The following is a 19,067-nucleotide window of genomic DNA, read 5'->3' on the forward strand; positions in this document are numbered from 1 at the left end:
CATCTGTCAGTACAATAGACGCAATTGTGTACAGATACAACTAAGTGTGACGTCACGATATAAATGAGTCGCGTCACGACAAAACCAACATAGTGCGTTTGCGACCAGCATGGATCCAGACCAGCCTGCGCGACCGCGCAGTCTGATCAGGATCCATGCTGTTCGCTATCAGTTTCTCTACTTGTAATAGAGTTGGTAAGCGAACAGCATGGATCCTGATCAGACTGCGCGGATGCGCAGGCTGGTCTGGATCCATGCTGGTCGCAAACGCATTACGTTGGTTTTGTCATGACGCGGCTCATATTTAAATCTCCATGAGGAATTAAACAACATTTAACTTTATCAGTAATAGGATTGCTTTCATTAGGTATATCAATTGCATTGGTGATTGGAGACTTACTTTGGTTTAGGAGGTCTTTCGACAACGACACCAGCCCTCCTTACCATTCGACCTCTATTCCTAGGAACAGCATCTGGTTTTCTGAACTTGGATATATCAATCCTTTCATAGAGTACTTGCTTTGACACTCTGATTGTATCTATATCTATCTTTGGCTTCTCCAGCAAACTCCTTAGCCACTCTGCAAAGATAATATTGTTGTTACTTATTTCAATCTATTTAGAAACATGTTCAAACACATAATATATTATAGGTTTATTCTTTTATTCAGAAAAGCTGATTTTTGTTGGGCGTTGATCGGGACTCAATGAAACTATACCTCAATATCGGACACCGGGAATGCTGGACTGTTTTACGATGTCAACCATTGTTTTTAGACTGTGCTACCGTAATTGGCAACGAAAATGTTTGTTTTTCTGTCGTGTCTATCAGAGGTTTATTGACTATGCTTCCGTAAAAGACAAAAAGCATATTGAGCTGCCTTATCGCGAAACTCAGTGGTTTTGTAACGCTATTAGACTACCGTTACTGACAATGTTTAGATACGTGAATATCAATTGCTTTGTTAGACCATAATATCGTTACGAACAATTGAAGTGTTGAATATTTTACCGTTATATTTTGGACATTTAACCGCTTTTCTGTAACAATATAAAAAAAGAAATGAGCCGTGTCACGACAAAACCAACATAATGGGTTTGCGGCCAGCATGGATCCAGACAAGGATCAGGATCCATGCTGTTCGCTTACAAAGTCTATAACAAGTAGTGAAACTGATAGCGAACAGCATGGATCCTGATCCTGGTCTGGATCCATGCTGGTCGCAAACCCATTATGTTGGTATTGTCGTGACGCGGCTCAAATGTGAATCAGTCTTACTGTGGCGGACGGTCGGATGTCGAACTAAATGCAAACTGCCATAATCACTGTATAGGATTTGAACAAGCTGTGACGGTTCAATAAGGTATTGAGACTTCATCATAGGTTCACCTAGAAATAAATTTAGCAAATGTAAGAAAACTGATCGATAGAATTTCATTCACATTTGTACCTCATTGTGTTTCGCGACAGATATAGATATAATGTGGGTAGGTATATCCCTCAGTTATAAAGCTAGGCCAGCATCTACACCTGTGTGGTCAGACTAGAGCATAATTTTATAGAACTGATAGTGATTCAAATAAAGGATACTATGAAAAATTTATAACTCAGTGCGAGTGCTAGACATAGTCCTATTAAAGGGTATAAAGTAATATTTTATAAAATATTTAAAAAAAAAAATTTCAACAGTAAAATTATACTGTTTCCATAATCTGGTGGTCGATTCACTTTATAGAGGATATCCAAGTTTCTTCTATAAATAAAAGCAATATTTATTTTTATTGAGTGCAACATGATAATTTTCATACCACAAGATGAAAATAAATTCTGTATTTATAGAAAATACTTGAATTTTCTGTTTATTATATACATTTTTTTCCTTTTTGACATCACAATATGAAAGACTTTAATTAATTTGGCTGAATATAGCAAAAAGTAGTCTGGCAAGACACCAGTGAAAATACGAAAATATATTTCACTACAGTGAAAAATATTTGTTTGCAGTGAAAGTAAGGAAAATGAAAATAAGCATTTCATTTTATCAATATTTCATTTGTAAGTATATGATGAAGAGTTGTAACAAAATATTATGCTACTTTTTCAATCAGGCTTTTAACCGTTTAGCAATGATTTTTTTGTTCATTCGATTTTCGTTTTAAAGGCAATTTACTACCATATTTCTTTCATACAAACATCTTGGCAGTATTTTTTTAATTCAAACGATTATTTTTGTAACAGATATATAGCATTATACATTATAAAGTTAGCTTTGGTACACCAAGAAAGTATTCTCCTTTGACTAACAGTTCAAGTTCATAGTAACATATCTTCAAACAATAAACCTAAATAGAGAATTTTAAACCTTGAAATATTGCAAAGGAAAGAATCGATATTTTTATCTTTGTACATGTATAAATAAACTAAAACAGTATCTGCGTCAGACTAAAACATATATAACTTGCCATATTCGCTACAAAGTACAGCTGATTCCATCGCCTTTAACATTTGCTCCTCGGTAATTTTCGCTTGGTACGAAGATTCTTGACGAGAAGTGGAATAGTCGGACGGCATTGTGGGACAGTCTGAAGATAACCTTGAAGACTCTGAATCAAGGGTTACACAGTTGAAGAAATACTCTGGATCTATATCAGCAGAACATCTGGCAGACTTTACTCGGTATGATGATGTGTGGTCTATTGCGTGCCGTTGCCGTCTACTTAATTGGCACCGGTCACCTAGCTGTATACATAATTCAACATATTATGTTATCGTTTTTCATATTCTACAAGAGCATATAACATATCATAAAAAATAAGACAAGATCGTTTTTCTTTATCAAGAAAAGTGCATAAATTAAGAAACTATTGTTGCAAAAAGGCAAGAACATTATTTAAATAAAGAAAAGTGTTTCCATTATGCACATATTGTTCTCGTTTGATAGTAACAGAATAAAAAAGGAAAACTGTAAAAGTTGTAAACTTGTTAAGCCTACCACTTGCTTCAAAAACCGCTCTCTGTCAGCAGCAACATATAAATTGAGTGTCTCCTGCAAGTTCTAAAACAAATAAACAAAATCTGATGATGGCGTGTTTTTAAACCAAAAGGAACAATAAAAAATACTCTTTTATAACAACAGCTTATGACAAACCAATTTTCAAACCAATTCTGAACATCGAGTGAGAGATTTTTCAGACGAAATGTAGTAGAAATGCAGTAAAAAGTTAGGTCCAGTCAAGTTGATATCTTTTCTTGCATTATACATCATTTGTATTAAATATACTAAAAAAATTAAAATTAGATATGTTTAAATATACTAAAAAACTTTAAAATTAGATAGTATAAAATATACTAAAACGTTAAAATTAGATGCACCATCAGAAATTACTTAACGTTTTGAGCAAATACCTTTTCAACAATATCTTGAGTCATACAAAGCAAGGAGACGTCGTTTTTGGTACTGATTGCAGTAAATAAAGACGTTTTCAAACTCTCAGAGAAAATGCTGCTTTCGTCTTCTTCTTTAGAAAGATATGTGTTAGCTATCCTAAAATAATTATAAATTTATTTATTAAACGTCACGTAATCTTTTTACGTGACGTCAAATTGTGTTATTTCGATATATCGTCCGTTTAGCGTATAGTTAAACGGACGTTGCGTTGCTATATCAACATCGGTAGAATTGAATAAAATAACATAAGAATAAACTTTGCGCCCATGTATCACTGGTTCAACGGGAAAGTAATTTTGAAGAAGAGTTATGTGAAGAAAATGTCACATTTGTAGTGAAATCTTAACTATTTGTGTGATGTTTTTGGAGTTTGAAATGGCGCTTTTTGTTGTGCTGTCGGTGTTGGTCAGATATCTAGGTCACACAGATATTTTAAAAAATCAAAAGGGAACTGTGCAGCTTTCGTAAAGTTTTCGTGTTCTACGATCTGAACAGTAGTTACAGTGACACGCACTTACTGTCATGTCTGGCCGAAAATGTGATCGCTATAATAGTCGTGAGGGGAAATGTCTGATTATTCATTTATATATGGTATGGGGCGCCAGGCAATAACACGAAATTAAGACACTTTATCGTACCTTTGCAAAGTGATTATTTTATCATATGTTCGTGATTTCGTTATTTCGTTTGGTGCCCCGCGCAGCTTAAGGTGAAAAAGTAAAAGTACGACAAAATAGACACTTTGTCGTACTTTCGTGTTTTCCCCTTGCGCCCATCGAAGCAAAAATACGACATGGTACAAATCAGCCACCATAATATTAGAGTATTAATCCACAAGTGAAATAATTATCATACTTGTGAGCCAGCTGAAGCTTAATGGATTGTCCAAGTCTATCAATAACATGTTCCTCTGTATCAAGATATCTCCTCACATCGTTCCAAAACTCCAAATATTTCAAGTCTGTATCTTTCCAGTTTTGTTCCAGATATTGATGAAAAGGTCCACTAGCAAATGAATCGGAGGCCAGGCTCCAGATCATCTTATTCGTTGCGTCCGGAATATTTCCGATCAACGCTCGTTTCTTTCCGCCAATATACGATGCCAGAACATTTGAAATAGGACTAACGACATTCATATGGACATTATTGTCTTGTTCTGACCCCTCGGTATCGTCATTCTCCGGCGTCAGTTCCGGTAGAGATGGAGAACTTAATGATGCTTCGCATTCAACCTGAGCTTCTTTCAATGGACCTAATCAGAAATAAAAAAATGCAAAGAAAATTGGTTGAACATACAAACTTATAGGCTGAAGATTTGGGGCAGTAAAGTACGCCCAGAAAGTGACATTTAACTTCATTTAGAATGACTTAAACCTCTAATTAAAAGAAAGAAGAAAACAAGTATTTTATAATTTCATTTTTAAAGGGCTATTCTTTCAAGCCTACTATTCTCACATACATATCAAAAGTAACTTAACAGTTGCAATAACATTATTAAGTAGTTTCGAACATGCTTCATTAAGAACAATATTGATTTCTTACTTTTCAACAATGATTGAAGATCGCCTGTTTTTGCTTTGCGTTTCCCCTCTTCTCCGATAGTTTCCCTTTCCGCAGACGACATAGACTGGACTGATGGTTTTATATTCAGGTCATTTGCGGACTTGGACACGATAACGGTGGTAGCTGGAGAATTTATATCTATATCTTTGTCGATCTTCGGAAACATATACCGACAACGAAATCGTCGCTCTAGTCCTATACACTCCACGTCACCAGGCACAGGTTTCATAAGAACTTCAAGCGTCTCCTTGAAAATGAAAATTATTTATACTGTTGTAAATACTTACATTCACAAAAATGGAAGTTATATTGAAAAAAAATGACACATTTGTTTTAATTATAATAGAATTGAATGATAAAAAGTTATTTATCACATGAAAAATTGCTCAATGTACTAGAAAATACAAAACGTGAAAATGATATTCTACGCATAAAAGTCATTGAACAAAGTGACAAGTGTGAAAAAGATTGAAAGTGAGTTATCAAAACTGAAACATAATCTGAGTAAAGCTACACCTAAATGTAGAAAGAATCCAATGAAAAATTAAAAAAGCAAAATGTTACACTGTCAAAAGAGAAAACACAACTAGCCGATCGATTGGCCAAGTCTACAATGAAAGCAGACAGTATCGAATCAAAAATTGAAAATGTTACTGAGTGTGTAGGAAAGAAATTAGCTAAAGACATTAAAGACTTGAGAGATGAACTGCTGAAAGAAATGTATGCAAATTGGTAGATCGGTAATACAGACTTCTGCTGAAAAAACGATCTCGCCTGAGCCACATAAACTGGATAATTTTGAGAAAGACATACAAATTAACATAAAAAAAAGGTCTGAAAATAACACTCGACCAATAGAAAATCAAAATTCAAAATCTAAATACTCTGCATTTATAGCAGGTGATTCAATGACAGGTATCCTGAGTGCGAACAGAATGTCAGACTGTATAGTGAAAGTAAACACCAAGACTCACTCTGGTGGAAGAATACGCACAATTGAAAATACCTTCATATCAATGAATGATACAGATTCAAATAGAATAAAGGATAAAGATGTAATATTACTTCATGTAGGCACAAATAATATATCTGATGCAGATTCAAGCCAGTACATAGTTCATGAGCTGAAGGATACAATACACACTGTAAAAACCATCAACTCAAAATGTAAAATAATCATTTCTTTAATTCTACCTAGAAGAAATGACAAACTTTTCAACACCATTATATCTGAAACCAACAACAGGTTTAGAGATCTGTGCAGATGGTGGTCACCACTATATCAACCATGACTCTGATTTTATCCTGCATGGTACTCCAGACAAGTCGCTGTATAAAGACTATTTACATCTAAATAGAAAAAGTGGAAAACTGTTTGGAACAACCATGAGGAAGGCTATAAACTATGTCCTAGGCATATCTACGATGCCATCTGATGACCATAGCAGTAACAAAATGGACAACAAGTCTCATTTTCAGAAAGGGAGGTTTACAGGGAGGAGAGACGAGGAAATGGTCTACATGCCAGTACCAGCTTCATGGCTGAGAAATCAGAATTCTTAGGATCGCCGTCGTTAAATATTTGTGAAAGTAATTCATTTCAATATGGAGAAACCAATGTTAATTTGACTTATAAAATTGTAAATGACAAAACTTTAAACTATGACTCCAATAAGAATAGTAACTCTTGGTACACGCATAAAGGGTTGAACATACTACATCTATTTGTACCCAAAATTAGACGAACTCAAATTTATAATTTCAGAACAAAAGATTGATATACATTGTAATATGTTTATGTTGGACAATTTTACACTTTTTCGCAAGGACAGGCCTTCCAATGGAGGCGGTTTAATTATTTATGTAAGAGACTGTTTATCTTTTGTTCATAGATCTGATTTAGAAAGTATTTCTATTAGTGTTGTCCCGATTGTCTCTGAAAATTGATAACTAATCGGATCACCCCAAAATCGGCAACAATCGATAGTCCTTTTTAACAATCGATTATGTTTATGTTCTACCACCGCTGAATTGCATAGGGTGTAACTTTTTACATGCGGTCAAATAGAAGGTTCCTGATCAAATCTCTTTAATTCCAGAGGATCCTGTAGTCCTTTTTGTTTGCCTTATCAAAAATGAAATACAGACAAAACATGGCTAGTGAATAAGTGGGCAATTTGATCGACTTTGTTTCCTGAACATCAAAGCAAATTCATCTTCGCCTGTCACAAAGTAGTATTAGGTATTTGTGTTGTTTGTTTTGAATTCAAAGAGTAAATCTTATTTAATCAAGGAGACAAGAGCTTATTTATTCTCAAAATATGGTCACTACTGTATAAAAAAATACATACAAGGATTGGTACCATAAAAGAAAAAGGGCCAAAAAAATGCAAACTCGATTATACTATCGGAAGACAATCGATTGTGGTGATCCGATTATCGATAGTGATTTTTGAGTCCGATACCCAACACTAATTTCTATTGAATCCATTTGGCTTGAACTTAAACAGCCTAAATGTAAATCGTTATTATTGTGTTATGCATACAGACCACCATCTTCTAAAGTTGAGTGGCTTGTTAATTTTTCTATATCCTTAGAAAAATCATATTTAGAGGAAAATGAATGTATTGTTATTGGAGATTTTAACTATGATATTTTTAAGCATTATAATTGTTCTAAATCTTGGTTAGATCTAATGCAGTCTGTAATTTTTTCTCAGCTTTTTGAATCTCCTACCAAAGTAACTTCAAGCTCTGCTACATTGATAGATCATGCATTTTTAAACATGCCTCAAAATATAGTCGATGTTTTTGTACCTTCCTTATCCATTAGTGACCATTTTCCCATTCGTCTTACACGCAAACTTTCAAATATCAGTGTTAAAGGTCCCATGCATAAGACAATAACCTTCCGGTCTTTTAAACACTTTGATGAAAATCGATTTTTAACTGAATTGTCAACCCTGGTCAGAAGTAGCATCTGTAGAAAATCAAGATAACTCTATAGATTTGTTCACTGATAAATTTTTGTCTGTCGTTGAAAAACATGCACCAACCAGTAAAAAAAAAAAACGAGTAAAGAAGGTCACCTAGCCAAACTGGATTAATAAAAACATCCCCGATGCTATTAAAACAAAACACCAGTTTCATAGAGTTAATGACACATATAATATGGAAACAACACGTTAAGTCTCACATATATGATTCAAAGCGACAATATTATAATGATATCATCAATCAAAACAAACACAACCCAAAGAAATTATGGACTGGTCTAAATGAATTATCTGGTTACAAATCCAAGGTTCAAACACATTGTATTGATGATGATGATGGCATCCCTGTTACTGACCCTTTATCACTGCAAATTTATTCAATAAACAATTTGCGAATCTCCACCAATCCCATCATGCCATTAATCAGACTGGTTATGAAAATCCTGAGCTTGTTACTCATGATCTTTTAAATGCCAACAAATGGTGTGATTTAAATCGCATGTCTATCAATGTTAACAAAACTAAGGTCATGTATATTTCCGCTAAACTTGTAAGCAAAATTATATTCATGAAAGTAATTCTTGTATTTTATATAAAACAGAGCAAATTTCTTGTAGCTTTGAAGAAAAATTATTGGGTATTACAATTAATAACACCTTGTCTTGGCAAAGCCATATTGAAAATGTTCTTAAATAGTGTAACTCATTGTTACATTTATTATCACGTATGAAATTATTCTATCTATACCTGTACGTAAAATGTTTTACAATGCATATATTTTACCACATCTTGATTATTGTTGCATAATTTACGGTAACTGTATGTCTTTTCTAGAAGATAAACTCATTAAGTTCCAAAAGAAGGCTGCAAGACTAATTCTAGACAAATATTATGACACTCCATCTGCTGAACTTTTTTCTGAACTCCGCTGGATGACCTTTTCACAGAGGGTTGTTTTTCAAAAAGCTATTATAATGTTTAAAATAATGAATAATCAGGCGCCATCCTATTTATTGAATAATTTCATTTTATCGTCAGATGTTCATACTCGCATTTTGCGTTCATCATCTGATTTTCAACTTTATACCCCTAGACCAAATACTGAAAAATTTCGTAAGTCTTTTGTTTATTCTGGATCTTGTATTTGGAACGGCCGCCTTCCTGATTATATTAAGTCTGCTACATCTGTTAACCATTTTAAAACCTTATACTTGAGGTTTTATCACACATTGTTGTATACAAATTGATAATCTCCTGTATGTTTTTACATTTATGTATTTTAATAGTTTGAATATGTTAAATTTATATTGTTCCTTGTTGAGGGCCCCATGGAGGATTGATATGTTTGTTCAAATGAGTTCTCTCGTTAAATAAAGTCTTCATTATTATTATTATTATTATAATTTTTATTATTATTATTATTATTATTATTATTATTATTATTATTATTATTATTATTATACCATTGCCGCTTTTGCAACTCCGCAAATAGGCTATTGCACGGTCTGGCATGTATTTTGACGTGACGTCAATTGCATTAAATGCAAACAATTCTTAGGTTACACTTATTCGTGTAGGTTCATTACTAAATTCATTTAACTCGTTGAATAAAATAGTGTAATGCATGCCGGAGCCTCGCACATTTATTTATATATCGTATTTATGAAATAAATAGTGTTGTTAATTATTATAATAACTGTGTTAATGTTTAGTGAGTAATTTAGAAAATATTTGTTCATCTTGTTAAAAAATGTCAAAACTCAAAACATGAAGTCTTTATTTCTAAATTACGCATGGCAACCTACTTTTTTCAAATTTTGAACTACATGCAAAAGATGTCTTGGCAACCAATAATTCCGGAGTACACAAAGCTGTATCGTCTGCAAATTCATAACTGATTCATCCGACTCAACAAATGAACGAAAAGATGTGTTAGTCACAGATTCGAGTATTTGCTGCATTATATCACTTTCAGGAACGAGATCAAAGTTGAAGATACCTGCAACAAATTTACATATACATGATATATACCAATCCAAAACTCCATGAAGCTTTATATGGCACTGTCGTTCCTAACTTAAATGAAAACATTTAAATCCAAAAATCTGTTTAAAGTAACAAATTTTTAAGTATAATATGGCACTGTCAAAGTATAAATGGGTACGTTTTTGAAGCAAATCCTCGTTAAGGAGAACCACTATCCATAAAAGCATACAAAGATCGCGAAAATACATGTTTAATATTTTGGGTTGTTATACATGTTATACATGTAACCTTCACAAATATACAAAGCAGTTTCATTTTCTTTTACTTTTTTTCACGTTTTGTTGCAAGAATTTAAGTCTTAATTCCATTTAAATATTACATCAATGAGTAATTATTACAAAGACTATTCGTGTAAATTTTTGAGTTTCATTTTTTATTCCACATTTAACCTACATGAATACTTTATACATAACTATAGTGGACTCATTTTTTTAAATTTTTGGTGTGTTTCATACATGTTATGAACATCCACAATGCTTAAAGATTGTTTCACACTCTTTAATTTTATGTAATCCACTTATGAAACCTACATTATTCTTACTACCGTTTCCATGGGAGATCGTTATATAATTTAAGTCATCGTCGGAACTCACGGTACACATTAATTCCGTATAAACTGTTTACGGTAAATAGCCTGGATTACTGAGGACCTCGGAACACTTCATATTACGACTTTTATTATTAAAATCTTCAACCTGTTTTTTTTTCTCTAGCGGTAGTTGTATTTATGGTATCAATTAAACTCATGCAGCTTTTTTAATCTTTAATATTGTTTATCCTTTCAAGCTTGCTTTCATTAGTATTGATAATTTGTTTCTAATTACCGTACTTACTTACATACTTACCATTAAAACGTTAGTAGAAATGTCCTTTTTATTTGTACCCACTGTCATTTTTTCCATGAATTGTCTGTGAAATATTACTTGATAAACTTACCTTGGAACGCTTTCTTTTTAAGATTACTGACCACTTCTGTGTCACTAGTTTCGTTGGTGTATTTAGTATATATAGTTTGTTTGTAGGCCTGTTTTTTCACAGGGTCATCCATGAGTCTCCATGCCTCTATATCCTTCCAACACCTATAAACGTTCTCTCCTCCAGTCCCTCGCAGCGACTCGCGAAATAACTTCATTCCTTGAACTGTTCCTATGATGTTCCGAGTAAATACGACAGAGTCTTGACCTTTTTTTAAAAAAATGTAAATTAATTTTAATTGATTTAGGACAGGTTAGTTATGTTAAGTACAGGAATTTAATTAAAAATAAACACGCACGTAAACAGTCTTACCTTACTAAACAAATGTTTGATCTGGATTATTGAGAAGTCATTAGCAATATGCTCGAAATGTTCTACAATAAGTAATGAAGTGATTTACGATATTTAAATAGGAAATATATACATGTATACTGGAATAGTCGTATTGATTTATTGTCACAAAATCAAGAATTGACCAATTTAATAAAATGTCTATCATATGTCTAACATATTCGACATAAGTGCCAAAAAGCAAAATAGCTAGTCAATAGGAATAAAATTTTTGGTATTGAAAACAATCAATACTTTGGTCCAAACGTTCCGGCTTTAAAACTATTGGACTACACGTTCAAGTCCATATTTGTTCTCTTTAACTTTATAAGTAATATGATTACGCTAATTAAATGACATGTAATGAAAGGTAAGACTAACATACTTCTTTAATTATACACTGAATTAGTTTTTGTTTTCTGTTTTTGTTAGTACTCGTTTATACAACGGACCGTATCACATGCAGGATAAACTTTACAAGTGGATACCCTTTTACTAATATTTATTCATCATTTATAACATGGGTGAATGTAGGATTTTTATTTTAGGCTGGGTTGGCCTGGAGAAATGAGGTTTAAAATAATATTTTTACAGGAGTCAAACTAAAGATTTTTATTATATATGAAGGATTTTACTGAACGCACGGTGGCTCTGAAACCAAACACGTTCCATAAAGTCGCCATTAAACTAGTTTCAATGAAATATGCCGACTTGTTTTGGCACTCAAACTCTGAATCACCTATGACTGACTATGACAAGTAAAATGATATGTGGATATTTTCTTAAACGTATTTTATATGATATGATTTGCAGACATACTTCCCATTGTAAACCCGGGTAAATCAACACTTGTGCTCCTCAGCTGTAAGCACAACCTGTATTCAGTATACAGAGGTGACCTCTTGAACTGTCTCATTCTTTCCGTACATAACCATCGCAGAACTTCTCGACGATCTAGATATAGCTGGAAAGTTAAAAGTATCAAGTAATATTACAAACGATAATAAAGTAAATTATCACATATATGGTTGGCAACATTTCTGTATCAACAACACAACATAGGTGTCGCAAAATACGACTGAAAGACACTAAATGCAGAAATGGGGAAAATATTCATAATTTTGCTATACTTAATCAATGGAAAACAGGCTATTATTTATAGAATATACATGTAATCTATTTTAAGATTCATGCCAGTTTCACACCTTTACAGGCCTATAACTTAGCTTATTGGAATAATTCTCGCATCAACCCCCACTCCCCTTTCCAATGTACTTATTGTAGTAACAGAATATTTGAAATGACTGAAAATATCGCGTTATGATACTGTTTTCACACACCACATGCAATGTATTTGAAATTTCGCATTTATTTGTACTCTCATATGTCTACGTATTAATTTGAGATAATAAAGTTATGTTCTGTTCTGATAAAATATACTGTCAAAAATTGATTGCAAATCATATAACTGGTAAAGATTAAGTACAGGTGATAACACTTATATTGCATGTTATTTTCATATATATGTGTACCTTTTTCAATACTTTTGTTCTTTATCATTTTTTGTGAATTTTTCTTCTTCTTGTGAGGAAAAATAATAATTTTTGTGCACATTTTTTTTTTATAAATACGACTTTTCCATTAATAGTAAATTTTATATTTTACAGGTCCATATTATAAAAAAAAATTCAAGAAAGTGTTTCACCCTCATGTCAAAAAAGACTTAACATGTGTCTGTTAGCAACATGGCTTATCATAACTAATGTATATATGTATATCTAATGTAGATAGTGTAGGAATACGTGCTAATATATGAGTTACTGCACGTGGTAACGTGCAATTTGTTGTTAATCTTAATTAAAGTACATGTAGTATAATACCAGACAAATTCTGATTATAAATCGTCGTACCTAGTGACTACCTGTCAGTTAAAAACCATTAACTAATTGTTATCGAATTGAAACAAGACTGTTTATTTATGTACATTTTCGTAAAGAATTTCTAGAACTTATTTTCAGTTTTATTTAACTGGTAATCACTTACATTTCTCTTGTTCTTGATCGGAGGCTCGAACTCAAATTCCATCTCCATGAAATTGTAGAGGACATGCTGGCCAAACACCTGTACAGCAGGTATCATTCAATAAAGTAATAAGTAAATAAAGATATTATGTTTTAGTGGTGTTACAATTCATATAGTCAGTATTAATCGCCTTAACTGTTTAAAAAAAATGGACACACTTAAACATTACAGGAGCTGAATTTCAAAAAAAAAAAATAAGTGTTTTAGAACGATTAAGGGGCCTTTGAAGTAATGCAAATTACTTTGTGTTGGTGAAGTATTGTGAAAATACGGACTTTCTTGTACATTATTTTACTTTTGGTGCGTTTAAAGCTCGAGAGTAATAGTGTATATCATTTATTAAAAAAAAAAAACGCAATTCGAACAGTTCCGCGGAAGACGCTTTCATATTTCTATAGATTAAAACAAATGTATAAAATTTACATATCAATGAAATATTTATAATATTTGATGCTTTCTGGTGGCAACTGAATCTAATAATGCGATCAGTAAAGACCAAGATCACCCTTGGCGTCTGATCATGGTCTGCACTGTTCACTATTCAGTCAGTAACGTTATTTTTTTGAAATTTTCCCTAAAATGATTAATGGTTTCGTCCAGATTAATGATATTTAGCGTAATAAGGATTAAAATGAATCTTACCGGCAGACAAAGGAAAGTGTTAAAGAAGTCTACAAACGTCCGGTTCTCGAGGAGAATGGTCAACTCCTCCAACTCAGCTTGTGATGGACCTACATAATCATACATTAATAACTATCTTTATATACATGATACAATATATCAATAGTTAGCGATTGTAGATTTTAAATATGTTTCTTCTTAATTAAAGACCCTTCAGCATGGTGGCTGATTTGTGCCATCCGTGTTTTCGCCCCGCGATCCCGCCAAGCGAAAAGTCGAAAATTAACAAGTTAAAATGGCGGGGGCGCGCAGCGAAAATATGCTTATTAGCGTGGGCGCGAGGCGAAGGTTAATAAATAAAACTTCGCCCCGCGGGGGCGCGGAGCGAGTTTTAAGAAATAAAACGACGGGGTCGCGGGACGAAAATACGCTTATTAGCGGGGTCGCGGGGCGAAGTTAAATAAATAAAACTTCGCCGCGCGCCCCCGCTACTTAGCGTGTTTTCGTCCCACGACCCCGCCAAGCGAAAAGTCGATAAATTAACCTGTTAAAATTGCGGGGCGCGCAGCGAAAACACGCGCGGGGCGAAGTTTAAGAAATAAAACTTCGCTCCGTGGGAGCGCGGAGCGAGATTTAAAAAACAAAACGGCGGGGTCGCAGGACGAAAACACGATTATTAACGGGGGCGCGGGGCGAAGTTAAATAAATAAAACTTCGCCGATCGACCTCGCTAATTATCGTGTTTTCGTCCTGCGACCCCGCCAAGCGAAAAGTCGATAATTAACAAGTTAAAAATGGCGGAGGTGCGGAGCGAAAACACGCTAATTAGCGGGGGCGCTAATTAGCGTATTTTCCCTCCGCGCCCCCGCCGATTTATTTCTGAAATCTTGCCCCGCGCTCCAGCTGAGCGAAATTTTATTTATTAAACTTCGTCCCCGCCCTCGCTAATTAGCGTGTTTTTGCTCCGCGCCCCCGCCATTTTAACTTGTTAATTCTCGACTTTTCGCTTGGAGGGGTCGCGGGGCGAAAACACGAATGGCAAAAATCAGCCACCATACTTTAGGCCTCAGAAATGCTTTTATTTTTATGTCTAAAAAGCTTTTGGTGCATTTTTATAGTATCAAAATGTTGCTACTCATTGGCCAATTACCGGAACCATCTTTTTCATCTGCTGTCTTTTGTTGTTGTTGTTGTTGTTGTTATTGTTGTTGTTGTTGTTTTTTGTTGTTGTTTTTTTGCAATAAGTAGATCTACAGTTAAAGTGAATCAGTGTTTGTATAGAAAGTAAACTTTGTTTTCGTTTTGCTACTTTTATGACAAATTATTTCACATTTATCGCTACTTTTTCTGGAAACAAGCATCTAACATTAATTTTCTCTAAAAGCATTTTTTAAGCATGATAAAATTCATGTTTGGCCTTTTTAAAGATATACTATGTTCAAATTTGATGTTTTAAAATATTGATAATTGTTACACAGCCTCTTTGTTAATACAAAATAAACATTATTTCGGGTTCATTCAAAGTAGATATGTTATGTTTTTTAAACTCTATACACTATTAGTGGTCACAATATGAATATATAGTATCATTAAAACAAGTGGCAGTTTTTTTTAAGAAAAGACCAACTTCACTTGACCTTTGATAGGGAATGCAGCTTCCAATACAAAATAAGTAAAACACTTTTTTACTCAAATTATAAACATTCAGTGAGAATTTTATTGATTTCAGAAAGTCATTTGATAAGAATATTTACTCAAATATGAGCATAACTTACATCTTTAAATAAGTAAAAATTTATTTGTATCTGAGGCATAGTGTGCCTTTAATGTTATTGTGATGACAAAATGCGCTGGCTGTGAGAGAGTACACAATTTAACATAAAGCTTGTTTGCAAATGTAAAAAAAAAGCTTTTTTGGAATTTTGAAGGCGTAACATGAAGAGTCAGATGATTTGTAAATAAATAAATAGTTTGTAAAATACTCAAGACAATTATCTGGAATGTGCGCCAGTAGCTCCGGCTTGAAGAATTCGTAAAAATACTAAAATGCCGGAAAATATTAAAAATTTGTAATATGACAAATCTGCCCTTACGACTTGGCGCCTCCCCCGATCTATTTTGCTTAACAGGTCCTACACCGTTTAAATACAGAAACAGAGACATTAATGGTGTATAAAATAGTATAGAAGGAAATGCTCTAGTAATGGGAAGTGCCTAAAATATAATTATATTTTCAAATTCATTATAATGGTACTATGAAAATAAACATTGAAAATTATCCTACCTCCTCCCGGAGAGTCATTCATCCTAATGTTTTTACATTATATTCCAGAAATATGCTCTACGACATCCACCTTCGTAACCAACGCCTGTGTTATAGAAACGGCGTCATGCTCGCGCATCCTCATTGTTTACGTCACTAATATGACGGCAAATTATAACGAGTAAAGAGTTATTATCATTCAAAACAGTTCTTTTTTTTTCTTTAAATATAGTAACAATTCATTTCAGTGTAAGACTAATTATTCGAAATGAATCAATTACTTTTTCCGCTTGAATTTAACATTATTTGGACATTAATTATGAACTTTCGGCGGCATGATTGAGTGGTAAACGTATCAGATTCAAAAAGATTGCTGGCCGCGTGGATTCAAATATTGCCTTTTTTCCTTCTGGTGCATTAAATTTTTGCACAAAATGGTGTCAGGCATTTATAAGCTTATAGCTTGAAATAAATTCTGTGTTAATATATATGCATGTGCATAGTGATCTGTTAATTAATATAACTATTTCCGGCATATACATTTGTACAATTTTACATATGAGCCGTGTCATGACAAAACCAACATAATGGGTTTGCGACCAAAATTGATCCAGACCAGCCTGCGCATCCGCGCGCAGTCTGATCAGGATCCATGCTGTACGCTATCAGTTTCTCTACTTGTAATAGAGTTGGAAAGCGAACAGCATGGATCCTGATCAGACTGCGCGGAAGCGCAGGCTGGTCTGGATCCATGCTGGTCGCAAACGCACAATGTTGGTTTTGTCGTGACACGGCTCATATGGTTTTTGTTGATTAAATTATTGAATGAAATTGCATTACGCATATGCCTGCTAATATTGTTTATGTAATAAATTGCAATCGTTTCCTGTCTAAGGACTGTTGTGTATGATATTGTGTTTAGAGCTGATAAAGAATTGTATATTTACACCGGTTTTATTTTATTCATATTTGTATTCTAAAGCTTTCTTTACCATACATATACATGAAGCGGGAGATGATATTCATTTTTCCTATACACAAAACTTAAAGGCAATTCTTTCAAATAACAAGAATTTGTAATAGAGTTACCAACTTTTTTAAGGGAAGTTTTACATGAAGCACAAAAATGTGCTATTTTAAAAAAGTTTAGGTATTTTAGTGCAAAATCTTGATCAATGCTAGATCTGCACATGCAAGTAACAATAAATCCATTAACCTTTTCCCTTAAGCTACAGTCTCACTTACATCCCGGCAGAGCCCCGGCAGAGCCCCGGTAGACGTGCGGGGTGATCCGGGAACGACCGGGGTACGACCGGGAACAACCGGGGTACATCCGTAACTCTGCCGGCAACGTCCTGGATGATCCGGGATGATCCGGGAACATCCGGCATTCGACCCCGGATGGAATAAAATATTTAATATCACCGGGGTGGTCCGGGATGATCCGGGAAGGTATAGCTTTGCCGGCTTCATCCTTAGCTCTGCCGGGAACGACCGGGGTTATACCGGGAAAGCACCGTAGCTCTGCCGGCACAAACCGGTGATGATCCGGGGTATGATATAGCCGGTAGAGCTAGGGTAGAGCTACGGAAGAGCCCCAGTATATGCCGACAGAGCCCCGGTAACTACAGGCAGAGCCCCGGAGGATAAAGGTAGAGCTACGGTTGATCCCGGTAGAGCCCCGGCAAAGCCCGGATCATTTCAAAAGAATAACGACAATTTGCGATGATTGCACTTGTTTGTGTATTAAAAGCCTTCCCATTTCCCTTCTATCCAGTATGGCATAAGAATTTTTCAGAAAATCATCATGAATTACTATTCTGGAACAATAGATATTATATTAAATAAAAAATATGTATCAATGTTATCATTTTCGGGCGTTTTCAATCGACCGGGGTTCTACCGGGGCTCTGCCTGGATCGTCCTGGGCTCTGCCGGGGCTCTGCCTGGATCGACCGGGGCTCTGCCTGGGTCAACCGGGGCTCTTCCGTCGTCATCCGGGAACGACCGGGGAAGCACCGGCATGAACCGTAGCTTCACCTGGGCTCTGCCTGGATGATCCGGGGCGCATCTTGGGTTGTTAGTAGGGAACTACCGTAGTGCTGCCGGGGTAAGGCCGCTATTCCATTTATACGTGATCAGTGGTCCGCGTCAGTGATCCGTGTCCGGGCATGTCCGTGGGTATTATTCCATAGGTACGTTATTTTCTCTATACTTTTAATTGAAGTATAACGAACAGAGGATAATTATTTGTAGAATATGATATAATTTCATTCTAATACCAAAAACAGTTGTAACATCAAAGAATTAGGTAACAAACATTGAATATCAGATAGGTTTTCAAATAACATCTCTTTAGCAACCGATGACCAGATGTTGTTTTTTTTTAAACTGTCATTGCTGCATCATAAACTTATATGTTCTCCTACACTATTTTGGTGACTTCTTTAGTATTTTCTTTCGAAATCGATAAAGTATTTAATTTCGTTCGAGGCATTTTGTAGGGATGAGACATGTCAGTGACTGTCCGCGTCCGTAAAAAATCGCTCATCCTGCGAAACATCGCGGATGCCGTCGCGGAAGCGGATGGTAAACGGACAAAAGGAATAGATTCAACGTATTCTTTGATTAGCGAATTGGTAACGGATGCGGATGACGGACGCGGACCACTGATCACGTATAAATGGAATAGCGGCCTAAGTGTGACCGCAACAATTATTTCATCCCGGATCGTCCCGGATC

General features: G+C 34.7%; 1 protein-coding gene across 1 annotated transcript in view; it reads right to left on the reverse strand.

The window, feature by feature from the left end:
• LOC132731464 (regulator of G-protein signaling protein-like) overlaps positions 1–16,469 on the reverse strand; it is a 36,613-nt gene extending 20,144 nt beyond the window's left edge. The window contains exons 1-13 of the mRNA XM_060717658.1: positions 16,347–16,469; positions 14,084–14,172; positions 13,403–13,480; positions 12,179–12,323; positions 10,991–11,236; positions 9,814–10,007; positions 4,992–5,259; positions 4,305–4,701; positions 3,407–3,545; positions 2,994–3,056; positions 2,464–2,740; positions 1,280–1,390; positions 401–581 (exon numbers count right to left, since the gene is read on the reverse strand). Of these exons, the coding sequence (XP_060573641.1) occupies positions 401–581; positions 1,280–1,390; positions 2,464–2,740; positions 2,994–3,056; positions 3,407–3,545; positions 4,305–4,701; positions 4,992–5,259; positions 9,814–10,007; positions 10,991–11,236; positions 12,179–12,323; positions 13,403–13,480; positions 14,084–14,172; positions 16,347–16,368 (2,210 nt within the window). The 5' untranslated portion in view covers positions 16,369–16,469. The remainder of the gene's footprint in view (positions 1–400; positions 582–1,279; positions 1,391–2,463; positions 2,741–2,993; positions 3,057–3,406; positions 3,546–4,304; positions 4,702–4,991; positions 5,260–9,813; positions 10,008–10,990; positions 11,237–12,178; positions 12,324–13,402; positions 13,481–14,083; positions 14,173–16,346) is intronic.
• Positions 16,470–19,067: the final 2,598 nt, after the last annotated feature.

Source organism: Ruditapes philippinarum, unplaced genomic scaffold (assembly GCF_026571515.1).
Source record: "Ruditapes philippinarum isolate M1 unplaced genomic scaffold, ASM2657151v2 ctg2332_1_1_1_1, whole genome shotgun sequence".
NCBI lineage: Eukaryota > Metazoa > Mollusca > Bivalvia > Venerida > Veneridae > Ruditapes > Ruditapes philippinarum.